At 36.1% G+C, this 15,926-nt stretch overlaps 1 protein-coding gene across 1 annotated transcript in view; it reads right to left on the reverse strand.

Annotated features, from left to right (window-relative positions):
- Positions 1-8,903: 8,903 nt before the first annotated feature.
- LOC145255531 (sodium/calcium exchanger regulatory protein 1-like) overlaps positions 8,904-15,926 on the reverse strand; it is a 79,320-nt gene continuing 72,297 nt past the window's right edge. The window contains exons 4-5 of the mRNA XM_080113988.1: positions 13,579-13,698; positions 8,904-9,175 (exon numbers count right to left, since the gene is read on the reverse strand). Of these exons, the coding sequence (XP_079970114.1) occupies positions 9,110-9,175; positions 13,579-13,698 (186 nt within the window). The 3' untranslated portion in view covers positions 8,904-9,109. The remainder of the gene's footprint in view (positions 9,176-13,578; positions 13,699-15,926) is intronic.

Genomic DNA, 15,926 nt, shown 5'->3' on the forward strand with positions numbered 1-15,926 from the left:
CGAATTTCCATTACTAATGATTACTATATTATTCAATTGACTACTGTACACTCTTTAACCCTTATCCTCGAATGGCCTCTTGGCCTTGATAAGTGGTGATGATTATGCAATATATATATATATATATATATATATATATATATATATATATATATGGCTACGTGTTAGTTGTACTCGTGTAGAACTGCTTTAAAGCTTCACCACTCACTCATTTTGCGATCAAATTTCAAACAATTTTTGCAGTTCATAGGCCACCTCCTCAGCTATATTTTGAAATAATTTTTTTTCAATTTTCGTTCATTAAACAAAAGTTATAATAAAATTACTGGTGTTCAAAAGCCCTCAGAATTATTAAGGAACGTAAGAGACGACTTCTTCTGATTGGCTGTTGGTTACCACAGAAACGTTTTTGTCGTCGACACCCTCATAAATCATAGCAAGAATGTTTTATTTGGATTATATAGAAAGAATTAACAAAAGTTATACACTTTGTCTTGCTACGGCTGATAATATTTCACTTACAACGTCGCTCGTTAATTCTGTTTCTCTTTTATTGTCCCTTCTTTCTGTTTATTTACTTAATTATGTCTTTTATTTGATTTTTTTTATTTTATCGATTTAAGAAGTTGGTAATAATTTTTTATGGATTGTTGACAATGCGTTATGATATTGAACATGCAAAAATATGATTTCAAATCAAACTCTGGAAAAATCATGGATTACATAGAAAAATGTGAGCATGAAAAGTAATGTGGTTAAGATTTAAACATAGAAAGGTAAAATCACTAGTTGCTGAAACTCAAAAAGAAAAAGACAAGATATTCTAGTAAAAAATTGTAATAAAATTATAACTTAAAATATTGCAGCATTAAGAATTGATTATATAATGAAGAAAAAAAATTTAATGCTGCAATATTTTGAGTTATAAATTTATTATATTTTTTACTAGAATATTTTGTCTTATTATTTTTCATTTTTAACACTTAGTTTTTTTTTTACTTTTCTTAGATTAATCTTAACCATATTACTTTTCATGCTCGAATTTTTTCTATGTAGTATTAATATTATTAATGATAATTTAATTGTGTATCGGCAAACACGGCTGACAAACACAGGTCTATACTTCTTAATACTTATTATAATATAATACGTCTATTTTAGTTAACGTTTAAATTTTGATTGTGTTTGAAATATAAAGAAGCAAAGTTAATCTTTAAAAAGAAAGATCTATACTTACGGTTTTAATAAAAATTACAATTAAAATGGCCAAAGTCACTAAATCATGGCGTGTGTTGATCAAGACCGACAAGATGCAAGCAATTAAAAACAAACAAACAAACAAACAAACAAACAAACTATTTTCATTTACTTGGAATTCATTATTGAGATAAGTATTATTGAATTAATTTATTTATTACGGACTATTATCCTCATCTTTCATAGATGTTCTTTTTGCTTGTTGTTTCACGACGTTTCTGCCAACTATTCCTCTGGTCTTCGTCGGGTGGTAAAATAAGGATAATAGTCCGCAATAAATAAATTAATAAATAATACTCATCTCAATAATGAATTCCAATTAAATAATATATATACCATTCGATACGAACCCGACCATGGAAGATTAGACAATAAATAAAATGTAGATTTATAAGACCAAAAGATCCAACCTTGAAAATCTACGGTTCTAGATGAGCATTGTCTGAAGATAGCGGTTTCAATCCTACCCAAAACCGGCCAGAGGCTTACTTGGCCAAAACGTGGTGAGACGACAACAACTGTGGAAGGCAGTAATTGCTGTGAATGGAGTTGGGAGATTCGAAGTTCCTTCGAAGGCCAGAGTAATTGTTGGCAGAAACGTCGTGAAATAACAACCATAGAAAATGAGGATAATAGTCCGCAATAAATAAATTAATAAAATATTTTCAATTCGTACGAATATACAAAAAAAAAACTCGACCCCCCCAAAAAAAAACAAACAAAAAACTCGAATCTCCCCTCCCCAAAAAAAAAACAAAACAAACAAAAAAAAAACAAAAAACAAAAAACAAAAGAAAACAACGACATGCTTTTTGGCTTGTGTACCATTTTGAAAGTTTGCTATTCGCCATTTTGAAAACGTTCCAAGGCAACGCGCCAACTGATTATATTTTCCGATTCAAATTACAGGCTAGTTTTCAGTCATTTTTCTCGTGTCTACAAAAACTACACGAGTCGATTATAAAGCATCAATGATGTCTCTGTCAGTGTGTCAGGCGAAAGATCTTGAAAATTTTTGACACGCCAAAAAAACTTAATTACTACGAATTGATAATTCACCAAATATGAGGATATTTAAAATTTTTTTTATCAAATTAATGTAATTAAAGAAATCATTTGTATTATTAGAAACAACATATCCATAAATAGATATGTTAATTATAAATCTATAGTATAGTTACTGTAGATACGGGATAATCAGGCTGACACACCAGTTTTCGTTAAATTAGCAGTTAAGCAAAATGCAGACTGGTCAGTACAAGATGGGTTACAATTGGGGAATACCAGATGGGTGACCAGTTTGGGAATACCAGGCGCTGTATATAGAGGGACGTCGACATTTCGATGCAATAGATGAAAAAATCTAACAACGTCATCTCCACTGATGGGAATATACATGCGATTGGGGATCTTTTGTGAATTTCATGCTCCCATGAAACTTCCTCCTTTAGAGGAAGCTGGTTAAATCCGCTTTGAGGCTAGTGTCACAGATTCATTTTTTCAATTTATATAATTAGTGTATAAAAAGTCGATATAACTTTAAAAGCAATAAAAATAGCAAATAATATCAGCAGGAGCCCGTAGCGTAACATTATACGCACGATAAAAACTTATGGTTTGAGTTCCGCACCCTAATGCAGTCAAACAATACTGATGAGCTGTGCGGTAGCGAAACACGTGCATGTTTGTTACTGTTTTAAAAAGTTAATTATGGTCCCTACTGCACAGTAGTAATGTGATTTCTTTCAAGAGAATAGCAGTAAACAAACCATTATCACCACAATCATCACCACCACAAATGAATAAATCTATATATCTATAAAAGTGAAAATGTCTGTGTGTGTGTGTGTCTATCTGTGTGTGTACATTTTCCTACCAAATAACGCTGTCAATTTTCGGTCAACAGACTCGAGATTTGAAATAAGGGGCATTGAGAGTTGGAAATTAAAATAAATTTTAATTGGCTTTCAGCCAGAAATTTTCCTGTTAAGGGGTCTAAGTTCAACGATTTCACCTTTGAGAACTCTACCAAACCCCTCGGCCAATTTTGGGTCTAAACACTTGAAATTTTAAATATAGGTTACTTGGACATGGATCTTACTTTTTACCTACAAATTCCGGTAAACGACAAAAGCGCTAACCTCCTCTGCATTAACACTCATCGGGGTTTGTACAGATACGAAAGACTCGCGTTTGGTATCAAGGTGGCACCCGCAATATTCCAGCAAGTAATGGATACTAAGCTGCCCGGCTTGGACAACGCAATTGCATATCTTGATGACATTATTATAGCGATCAAAAGCAAGGAGGAACATGAAAAACATATCAGACAAGTATTCAGTCGAATACAAGATTATGGATTTAAGATCAAAGCAGATAAATGAGAGTTCTTTTTATAAACAATTAAATACCTGAATCAAATAATCGATAAAGATGGTAGACGCCCAGACTCACATAGGGCGACGGCTATTGAAGAAATGCCAGCACCAGTAAACATAACTCAATGGCAGAGTTTTTTAGGTTTGACAAATTATTATCAGGGGTTCATCCTAAATATGCACAAATTGCGCGCACCACTTAATGAATTGCTGAAAAAGGATAAGGCTTGGGAGTGGACAGAAGATTGCCAGACATCATTCCAAGAAATAAAAAGAATCCTGACTTCAAAATTATTCCTAGGGCATTTCAACCCGCAGTTGGACATAATAGTAGCTAACGACGCTAGTCAATATGGCGTCGGGGCGTGCATGCTACATCGAATGCCGGATGGCTCGAAACAGCCTATTCCTTTCGCATCACGGACTCTCTTGCCAGCGGAAAAGAATTATTCTTAGATCGAGAAAGAGGCCCTGGGAATTATATTTGCAAAATTCCACCGGTTCTTGTACAGAAGACATTTTTTTCTACAAACCGACCACAAGCCGTTGATATCCATTTTTGGATCAGAAAAGGACTTCAAACATTCACTGCGAACCGACTATTAAGATGAGGAACTATTCTGCTGAACTATAATTTTACAATTCAATTTCTCCCCTCAAAACAACTAGCCCATGCAGACGGTCTATCGAGACTCATTCCTGCCAAAATGGAACCTCTTGAAGATTCAGTAATCGCGGCACTACGTATTAATAATGATGTAAAAATTATGACAAACAATATTATCCACGAACGGTAGTTCGCGGATAATATTGTTTGTCATAGTTCAGGAAATTGTTTCTCACTTCAGGAAATTAAGTCAGAATCCCTAAATGACGATTTCATTCAAACCACGAAGCAGAAATTAGCACTGGATGACACCAGTTCAGATATTTTTTCTGGTTGCAACGAAATACTGTACTACAGTGAAAGGGTTGTCATCCTCCAAACCCTTCAAAAAAGAATTCTCAGGGATTTTCACATGGGGCATCCAGGAATAAACAGAATGAAAAGCCTAATGAGAAGTTTTGTTTACTGGCCAGCTATGAACCAAGATATTACCGACATGGTGAACAGATGCAAAGGCTGTGCTTTGGCTGCAAAAGCACCACCGATAACATATAAACCTTGGCCTAAGGCTGAACAACCATGGTCGAGGATCCACATCGATTATGCGGGACTTGTGGAGGATTTTTACTACCTGATAGTAGTTGATTCTTACTCTAAATGGCCAGAGGTACTAAGATGCAAAAAACCGACCACGGCAACAACGACAATTTTTTATTGGAATTGTTTGCTCGGTTTGGGGTTGCAGGCTGTCTGGTTAGCGACAACGCTACTCAGTTCACCTCGACAAAGTTCAGAGAATTCTGTGAGACGTATCAACTTAAGCATATTACGACACCCCAGTACCACACCAGAAGCAACGGCCAGGCCGAACGCTTCGTCGATACGTTTAAAAGGGGCATTAAAAAAGACGTCCGGTACACCGACAGAAAAGGCCCTTCCGCAATTTCTGCAGGTTTACAGAATCACGAGAAATCCGAACAAACCAGATGCGGGATCCCCAGCTGAAATCATGTTTGGACGGAAAATAAAATTCGTATTTGATAAACTGCTACCCAAACACATAGTACACAACAGAACCTCTACAATTCCAACGAAACGGTTTAACAGCGGAGATAACGTGTATTTTAGACATTTTAGAAATAACGTTTCTTTTTGGGAACAGGGCACGATCTTACGAAGAATCGGCCATGTCACATACATCATTCAGGGCACAAAGTTCCAACATAAGAGGCACCTGAACCAAATCAGGAAACGCTTCTACAAGGATCAAGAATAACCGCCGCAGGACGGCAGTGAGGCGATTGAAACTGTGTATGACTGTTTTGACATAGACCCTCCAAAAGGGATGTCAGAACCGAGACACTCCGGCAGAAAGAGGAAGCGCACAGAACCCTTAGTTGTCTGCCCTAAAAGGAAGAAATACTGATTTTCACAAGCGCGGAAATCAGCTTGGGAGGGGGGTGTTGTGAGGGAATCACCCTCCAAATGGACTGTTATATCAATAATATAAACCATAGACCTTTTGATTCCAGGTGTGGATTAAACACCAGAGCGACCCTCGCCTGCTCGGTGGCGTTTACTATTCTTTTCAGTTGTAACCCTTTTACGTTGTTGTTTCAGTAATACATTGTTTAAACTCTATTCCGTTGTTCTGTTTTCTTTGTGGCTTATTGCAAGCCATAACAATTTTGTACATTCATCTTATTTTTTTTTTAAATTACATTTACACCCCAAACAAGGCACACTGCCACTTTGATGTAGGGAGTTACTATCAGGGACATAAGCTACAGGTGTACTATGTAGGGAGTTGGGCAGCAAGATGTTGGTTTACGTTACACTTGAACTTCTTCATGTCAGTACAGTTGAGGAAGCAGAGACCCGGAGGGGAATTCCAAAGTCTAACATTTCTGGGGAAGAAACTACTGGAGTAGAAGGTTCTCTTACATCTAGGGATCTCTACTGTGAAGGGGTGGGATTTAGCTGCTTGTCGGGTTTGTCGAGGGTATTTACGTCGAGGGGGTACAAGTGCTTGCAGTTCGTCGGAGTATTCCCCGTTAAGGTACTTGTAGAACAGGCAGAGGGATGCAACATTTCATCGATGGGACAGAGGCTGAAGCTTAGATAAGAGTTCAGGACCTATCATGTTGGCGACCCTCTTTTGAACCTTGTCTAGGAGTGAGAGACTAGTAGCAGATGCACCAGCCCAAATATCACAACAATACGCCATACATGGATACTTTCGGGCATTAGTAGCTTTCTAGCACGGTAGAGAGAGCCTTTGCAGCGGAACTGGCAATGCTCTCAATGTTATTGTTCCAACTCATGTTCCCTGTGAACGTTAGGCGGAGGAGTTTAAAATATTTACTTTAAGATAATGAGTCTTTGGACATTGCTATTAGTGGTAGAGAATTTTTCTTGTAATTATTGAAGAAAATATGTTTAATCTGTCACATTTGGGCTGGTGCATCTGCTACTAGTCTCTCGCTCCTTGACAAGGTTCAAAAGAGAGTCGCAAACCTGATAGGCCCTGAACTGGCATCTAAGCTTCAGCCTCTGTCCCATCGACGAAATGTTGCATCCCTCTGCCTTTTCTACAAGTATTTTAGTGGTGAATGCTCTGACGAACTGCAATCACTTGTGCCCCCACGACGTGAGCACCCTCGACAAACCCGACAGACTGCTAAATCCCACCCCCACACACTGTAGAGATCCCTAGATGTAAAAGATCTTTCTACTCCAATAGTTTATTTCCCAAGAACCGCTCGACTTTGGAATTCCATTCCAGGTCCCTGCTTCCCCAACAGTACTGATGTGTAGAAGTTCAAGTGTAACGTGAACCGACATCTTGCTGCCAAAATCCCTACATAGTACCCCAGTAGTTGTTGCCCCTGATAGTAACCCCCTACACCAAAGTGGCAATTTGCCTTGTTTGGGGTGAAAATGTAATAAAAAAAACCCTCTTTGCAGCATTGAATGTGACCATCCATTTTTGTCCCCATTCCAATACAGATTGGAGGTCATCCTCTAGTGTTTCTATCATTTCTTTAGATATGTGTTCATTTGTTTTCCTGTCGTGTCTATTATAGAGCGTGGTGTCATCAGCATATATACCCATCTCAGAGAAATTTTGTCAGGGAGGCCATTTATGAATATTAGGAATAATAAAGGATAGACACCTGAGCCAAAGGCAGTCGTCTTGGAGGTAAAATATGTATTGGGTATACGTAGCAAGCCAGAAGGGGCATTTGTACCGTAATGTAATGTACATTTTGTTGCAATTTAAAAACATTATCTTTCATCTAGCAATTAATGATATAGATATAAAAATTTCAATGATTTTTTTAAAAAGTGCAACAGAATGTACAGTACATAAAATAAATCCAAGGTAATTTTTTATTCAATTTAAATTAATTTTTTATACTTTACTTTGTAAAATTTATAAAAGTGCACTTAGAAGATAAATAAATTTCAAATTGAATATTGTACCTTTATTTTTAAAGCCTATAGTAAAATCATTTTGTTTAACAATTTTCATGCCTTGGATTAAATGTTTTTCTAACTTGTAATAATATATACTGAATCTGGACAAAGTAAAATAAAATATCATATTTAAGCGTATTTTACGCCCGGGGAAAGCTGGACGCATCCTCCGCTAGCGTTTTATAAATGTATTTATAAATGTTTTGATAAATGTTTTAATAATAGTCTTATAAACATTTTTATAAATCTTTTCATACATTGTTGAATTAAAATGTACACAAAAATAATTGGAGACGGATATTTTTAAATAGTTAAAGCGTCCGGGAAAATTAAAAAAAAACAAGAGTAGGCTCATGGTCATGTCATGAGGATATCATCATCATCAACATAATTTTAACGATCATTTTACATGCTGGGATATGTTTGCAATGTTTTAGAAATTAACATCTAAACTAACATATTTCCGTCCATGTCCTCATATATTATCTTTATACACGTTTGAGGTGTCAAAATGCATTTTAATTGTTAAAAAAATCTATTTTTATATATAAAATAGATGTGTCGTTTGTTTATTTCATACAGAACCACCAAGAGATTACAAACACAATAATTAATTCTCGGGAGAAACTTAATAATGACTACTGAATGAAGAGAAGACCCATAAAACAGACGTAACATGCACCATATAAACCATTTGATTAACCCGTTGGTTATCGTTTTAGAGCGTGTTTAACATGCGGGGATCTGGTTGCCTTTCACGAAACACAATAACCGTCAAAGAACCTCCCCTCATTACACGCACACACAAAATCACACTCCCCGGTCCGCGATAGTAACACAGGTAATTTGATACAACACCCGTTACGCAGTCATAGCCGACAACATATCAAGCCCTTGATATAAAATGGGTGTGCTTATCGTTTGATATCGTGTATAACACCCGGTGAGCTGATTATCATGCCAGGAGATAACATCCCAAGTGATGGTAACATAATTTTATTTAAATTTGGACCCACTTTTTGTACAAAATATGCAACTAATTTTTGTTGTTAATTTCTCTTTGCGTTCGCACATGATGTAAACAGTTGCTGTAGAATAGGGCTACTAGAGTAGTTATGAAAACAAATAAAATTTAGAAAGTTAATGAAAATAAACAAATTAAGAATTTTCATTTTTGTTAACAAAACTTTATTTGGGATTTAAATTTTACAAAAATATTCTGAGATAATGTTCGTTTAAAAAATGAATTGTTTTTATTTATTTATTTATTTATTTTTGACTTTATACTTCTCTTTTACTGGTGAGCAGATCAAATGGTGGCGTTTTCACGCTTTGAAATGCGCGTTCCGTGTTAGGCGCATGTTTACGATCACTTCCGGTCCGGAAGTCACGACGTCGATGAGCGCGTGAATATTCTATAGCAGGTCACGTCTTTACCAACGGCTTCTAAAGTCTGCATTAAGGAATAGAAAATGAAAAATAAAAATAGATTAAACAATATTGCAGAAATACCGAATGAAGAAAGGAGATACATACACGTGCACGCGCGTGCGCGCACACACACACACACACACACACACACACACACACACACACACACACACACACACACACATATATATATATATATATATATATTAGCAGGACTTGTGAACCGGCGTTGCACGGTAGAAGTATGCCCCCCACCTGTATAAAAAAAACCCAAAAAACAAACGGTTGTTAGTGGGAGCCACTGCCGGCTCAGTTTAATAGCGGACACTGGCGTCCGTGGCGCAAATGAATGTACCGTGGCGAAGTACGGACGCATTTAATATATCTTTATATATTAAAAAATTTAGCTTCCAAATAATCGAGTATATTTTCTGATGATTTATTCCGATTAAAAAAATATTACGGATTATGTAGCGTAAATAAAATTGTTGGCAAAAAATAAATTTGTTTTATTTCGTTCAATAAATTTCCGCATTTATTTTTCGGCATAATAAAAAAACACAAATATTTGGGAGCTAACCTCTTCAATTTAGTTGACAGAAACTAAGTTGTAGTTCGTTCAATACCGTTCTTAATTATTTTTCGTCGTCGTCGTCGTCGTCGTTGTGTGTTTATTTTAAAATTCTAGGAAAAATTATAATATATAAATAACAAATATTTCTGAGTTTAACTCTTCAATATATAAATGCATATGTAATGCCTAGTTTTGGAACATCAGCAGTGGACACGCAGTTTGTTTTATGCTAAAAGAAATCAGTTTTATTTATGTTTGGACGAAGGTGTTGTCGTCGTCGGCAGTGTTATATTTTATGTTAATAGGAAACATCTGAATATAATATATTATATATAATATATTATATTCGAAAATATTTTGGGAGCTAAAATGGTCAATATATGAATATATAAGTAATGCGTCATTTTCAGACATCATTACTGTACACACAGTGTGTTTAATGGTATAAGAAATCAGTTTTGTTGGCGTTTTGACGAAGACTTAGTTGCCGTAATTGTGTCTCTTAGCGACGTCATATTGTAGTGTTACTAAACGTTCGTTTATGAAGCGAATAATTTGAGTTTGGAATATGAGAATTTTCAGAGCTCAGCCAATCAGAATGGACGGAATTAAGCGAGGGAAACTTCATTATTTATGAATCGGAAATAGAAAAGATTATGTTTCGTCTATGTATATATCAGTCATGTAAAATTGTTTCCGGTGACAAATGGTAGCGTTGGTAGGACTAAATATTTGGAAAGAAAAATAGGGATTCCTTCCTCTGTAGTTATTGCGATTGTGATGGTGTTGCTCGTTGGATGCAATGTAGCATTTTACTATCACAACTGAATGAGTCTATAATGGTGTTCCAAAGTTACATAAGATAGTGGCTATTAGGCTAGATGTATTGAATTTGTATATGGCACCTGTTGTTGCAAACCTACGATAGTTTTATCTAGAGGGGAGTTTGTTTTAAATAAATAAATAAACCAGATTGTGCCCTTATATGAGCATTCTTATGACAGTTTTATAAGCCTTCCCACTTCCGTGCTAATTCATGACAAATTGAGAAATTGTTTTTGACGTCATCATTGCTTTATATAAATTCGGAGTATTTGCAGTGATGAAGTCGTTGAAGGTCGATTCGACATCATCTTGGCTTTTGAAGCATTTTTCGCAAAGGAAGTTGTCGAGATGCTTGAAAAAATGATAATCGGTGGGCAAGAGGTTCGGTGAATATGGCGGATGAGGCAAAATGAGGTAGCCCAATTCGTTCAGCTTCTGTAGGGTCAGTTGAGCAACATGCGGGCGAGCGTTGTCATCGAGGAGAATTGATCCCTTTCATATTGACCAATCTCAGGCACATACATCGACGCTTCTGGTGCATTTTGTCAATTTGTCGTCAGTACTTCTCCGCCGAAATCGTTTCACCTGGATTCAAGAAGCTGTGATGGATGAGACTGGCCGCAGACCACCAAACAGTCACCATGCCATTTTTTTGGTGCAGTTTCGGCTTCAGTAATTGTTGTGGAGCATCTCCAACATCCAACCACTGTGCTGAACGTCGCCGGTTGTTGGAGAGGATCCGCTTCTCATCATACGTCACGATCTGCTCGAGAAATGGATAGTTTTTTTTTACGCAGAAGGAGCGTAGAAGACACCTCAAACGGCGATTTTTTTTATTATCGTTCAATTCATGCGTAATGTAAATGCGATGACTAAGAAAGATTAACAAGATGTAAGTTTACGTTATGTTTAAACTTCTGCATATCAGTACAGCCAGGGAAGCAGGTAACAGGAAGGGAATTCCGAAGTCTAGCTGTTCGAAAGAAGAAGCAATTTTGTTTGAAGAAGCGAGTTTGTCGGAAATATGCATGTCGAGGGGGCACAAGTGTAATGCGTTCATCAGAACACATTCTATCATAATACTTGTAAAACAGGCATAGGGATGCAACATTACGGCGATGAGACAGGGGTTGGAGCTTAGTTGACAAATTGGGACCTATTAGATTGCAGACCTTTTTCTGGACCTTATCCAAGAGGAGGAGACTAGCGGTAGATTCACCAGCCCAGATATGGCAACAATACTCCATGCTTGGATGAGTGGTGACCCTGTAGAGGTACAGGATACTCTCAGGAGTTAGTTTTCTAGCATGATAGAAGGAGTATACTTTCTATTACGCTAATGGCTTTACACTGAAAAGTAATTGTATAAATATTGGCATGAACTTCTGTAAAGGAGTGTCAAGCACTATTTTGGGGACCTACTGTAGTGAAGAAATATCATTGTTTGAGTTGAGGAGAATCAAGAAGGAGCACCGGGGGAAAAAGACATGGCAAATTATTTAACATCACCGAGCATTGGACATGGCCTCTTGCGTGAGGTTGCCATCTCCGATACCATAAAACCGTTCTCTCCTGCTTCATCTATGAATTTGTCGCCCATAAGTTTTATATTACGTGTCATTTCTGTATCCCTTACTGCCGATTACAGTAATCAAACAATGGTCATTTGAATAAAGGTCAGTTTCATGTCATACAGGTCAAATGTGTACACGCCTCATCCTAATCTAATTGTGTGCTGTTGTGTTCGCATTTGAACTTGCTTTGCCCTTAACTCACGAAGATGACTATGTATTTCAATAGATATTTGAATTAGTGTTGCTTCTAAATTGTCAAGAAGAATCGAAATATTGAATTCAAGTAAAACAAGCGGTACATACAGTAAAGTAGAAAAATAACTGTTGAGAAAAAAAAAATCAAGAAAAGAAATTTGTAAAATAAAGCGAAATCACTATATTACACTTATTAAAAAAGAGATACGTTGACAGGGGATATAATTAAGTTCTCTCGCTTACGTCACGGGACGAACGTAAATAAAAATGTTGGGAAAATTTTATTCATTATTTAATCATTGAATTTTATCGAAAAACCTTTTACCTTATCGTTTTCCGTAATTTTTGGATATGTTAGTCTCTGCGACATAGCAATTATGTAAGTATCATTAGTATTACTTGAAATTCAGTATTTCATTTTTTCGAATTTCGTTTGTTTTATATAGAAGCACCGAATTAGTTTACACACACACACACATACATACACACACAGACACACACACACACGCACAGACACACACACACACTCACACACTCACACACATAGACACATACACAGAGACACACACACAGACACAGACACACACACACACACACACGCACACACACACATATATAAATATATATATTTATGCGGAGATATGTTTCTTGAATCATAATTCACCTATAATTACGTATAAAACCCGGTTCCCGCCAAATCGCCAAAGTTAAGCAACGGTGAGTCTGGCAAATACCGCATGAATTACCATTTGAGAATTCTAAGCGCTCTATTTATGGCACTCGGACGTAGAAATCTGCAGATTGGTATCTGAAGGGGCGTTTAAATATTTAACAAAAAGCATGTGTGGGTTTCCGAACAACTTAGTTATTCCTATTTACAATGCCTCCCCACCGGACAGAGTTAGACACCAGGGGCGCTTTTTTTTTAATTTGGAGAAAAGGAACAAAAAATAAAAATTGTCTTGGTCGTGAAGGAGTTCTCCTCCACTAACAGAGAACAAGAAATTGAAGTGTAGCAGCTGAAGAACAGATACTACACTTGGATCTTGAATTTTGAGAATCTTATGAATTTTGTTGCATCTTACATCATAGAATAATTCAACATTTCATTTAACATCATTGCTAATATATTTCCGATGACATGTGATTGTCATATCCTTGCTTGTTGTTGGATAATTTTGTTTTCGTAGGCGGTAGTACCCTTATTAAACGAGCGATTTATTATTCATGGGGTTGTAAATTATGGAATATACTTACACAAAGCATGGTCCCGTCTCCTTGGACTTGTCGCGTTAAGATAGAATCAACTTCACCATTTTTTGTGGCTTTTTGTGTTTGCTGCAGAACGGTACCGTCGTCCACCAGTTTGAAGGTTGACTAAAATAAAATAAATAAAAAATATAGATGTAGAGAGAGGAGATCGCACGCATGTAGTATGCTGTCTCCCAAAGGAGAAGGAGGGCACCTTGGAAGCTCGCCTTAGGATAAAGAACTGATACTATACTCCCCCCCAAAGGTAATGACTGGACAAATAGTATGGAAATAAATACTAAACTACGCACAAAAGTATCTGGTCACACACAGAATTAACAGCTACTACACTACCCTCCTGATTCATACATTAAAAGTAATACGATAATACACGTATATAACACAGGTAATAGTATACTTTCGTCTTCAGACAGACACATACCGTTGCCCAGGTCGATGGAATTTTTTTTGGATCATTCTACTGCTCCAGTATATATCTCACTTCCGATGCAATTCTCTACTTGTATATGAGCCAAGTACAAGACACAAACACAAAGAGACCCAGGCTTGGCTTCGGAAGGAATGTTGCGATTTTGCACCTTTCTCTCACTGTTCCCCTCCTCCTTTCCGTGACCCGAACCCGCTGGACTACTTAGTTTGGTAATACGTCGAGAACATCACCAACATGACCTTCAACAACACCAAAGCCAGTCTGATCGCCATCGTCCGCCGAGATCACGTCGGCGCTAATGGAAAAGGTATGCTCCCAGTTCCGGACCCGTATCGAGGCGGTGATTGAAACTGAACGGCGGCTACATTGAATAAATGTCAGCTCTACTACATAATAAAGTTACCTGAATATTTTTGTTTTCAATAAAAGTTTTAAAATAAAACTGTTGTATTGTTTTCTTTAGAGCGACACTTTTATCACTCCATCCTGCATTATTATTTCATCTACATATCTATCTATCTATCTATCTATCTATCCCTCATTTTTAATTTTAATCTTGATAGGATCTTACGGGATTTCTCTTTCTCGTAGTGGGCTAATATTCGTAGTGGGCTAATATTCTATTAAAATGTTTTTGATAATATTTTTAATATATAAACTTAAACTATAACAATTGAAAAAGTAATTTTCAGTAAATATCATATAACAATTTTTTCAGAAAATAAATAGAAAAATGCGAGCATGAAAAGTAATATGGTCAAGTTTAAACATGGAAAAGTAAAGGGATAGTTGTAAAAACTGGAAAAGAAAAGGACAAGATATTCTAGTAAAAAATATAATAAATTTATAACTTAAAATATTGCAGCATTAAAAATTGATGATATAATGTTATACATTGAATTAAAAAAATTAAGCTGCAATATTTTAAGTTATAAATTTATTATATTTTTTACTAGAACAAATAGTCCTTTACTTTTCCATGTTTAAGCTTAACCATATTATTTTTCATGCTCGCATTTTTCTATTGAAATCCATGATTTTTCCAGGATTCCAATAAATTCACTTGTCTTTGTTTAATTTCAGTCTTATTTTTTCCCCCAATAAACACATATGTAATAACAATGTACGGCACTCGTCTGCTTTCAATAAAATCCCCTTTTCATGCTTTCATTCTCTCTGATTCACTTGTTACTTCTCTTTTCGAATTAGTGGCAGCAGTAGTCGCTGAAGCGACGTAGTTGCTATGGAAACCAGTCATAAAAACGTCGCTCACCTCCTTACATATTTTTACGATTTTGAACACCAGAAAATACATCATAACTTTTGTGTTACTGAACAAAATTTTTCACAATATAGCTGAGAAGGTGATCTATAAACTGTGATAATTATTTGAAATTTGGTCGAAAAATAAGTTAGCGGCGAAGCTTTAAAGCAGTTCTAAATAACTAAAACTGACACTTACCATTTATTCAAACACTACTGTGTTTGAATTATTACAATTTGCAATGGATTATATCCTTTCGCTTTTTATAGACCACATTATATAAAAACATATAAATATAAAAAACTCTCAATACAATTTTTCAACGCCTTGGATCATACGACTGTGACTCTATTTTTCTTCATTGAACCCAACTTCACCAGGGAATTTCCTGTTTAATCTTGGCAAATTAAACATTTTCATGCATATTTTTTTAGTTTCCAATCGATGTGCTAAATGGCAACATTTATTACTGTCTATCTATAGAGTGATATGATAGCGCGTGTGTTATTTTCTGTGTCACGCTTACATCCGGGTCGTTTAATTGTTATGTACTTCAATTTCTTGTCATAAATAAGAATTCTTCATAAGTGTTGGTTTCGATTTCGATTATAACTGATGGCACTCCAGTCACCCATCTTT

The sequence above is a fragment of the Euprymna scolopes genome, chromosome 31, assembly GCF_053919585.1.
Source record: "Euprymna scolopes isolate OS-2025 chromosome 31, ASM5391958v1, whole genome shotgun sequence".
Classification (NCBI taxonomy): Eukaryota; Metazoa; Mollusca; class Cephalopoda; order Sepiida; family Sepiolidae; genus Euprymna; species Euprymna scolopes.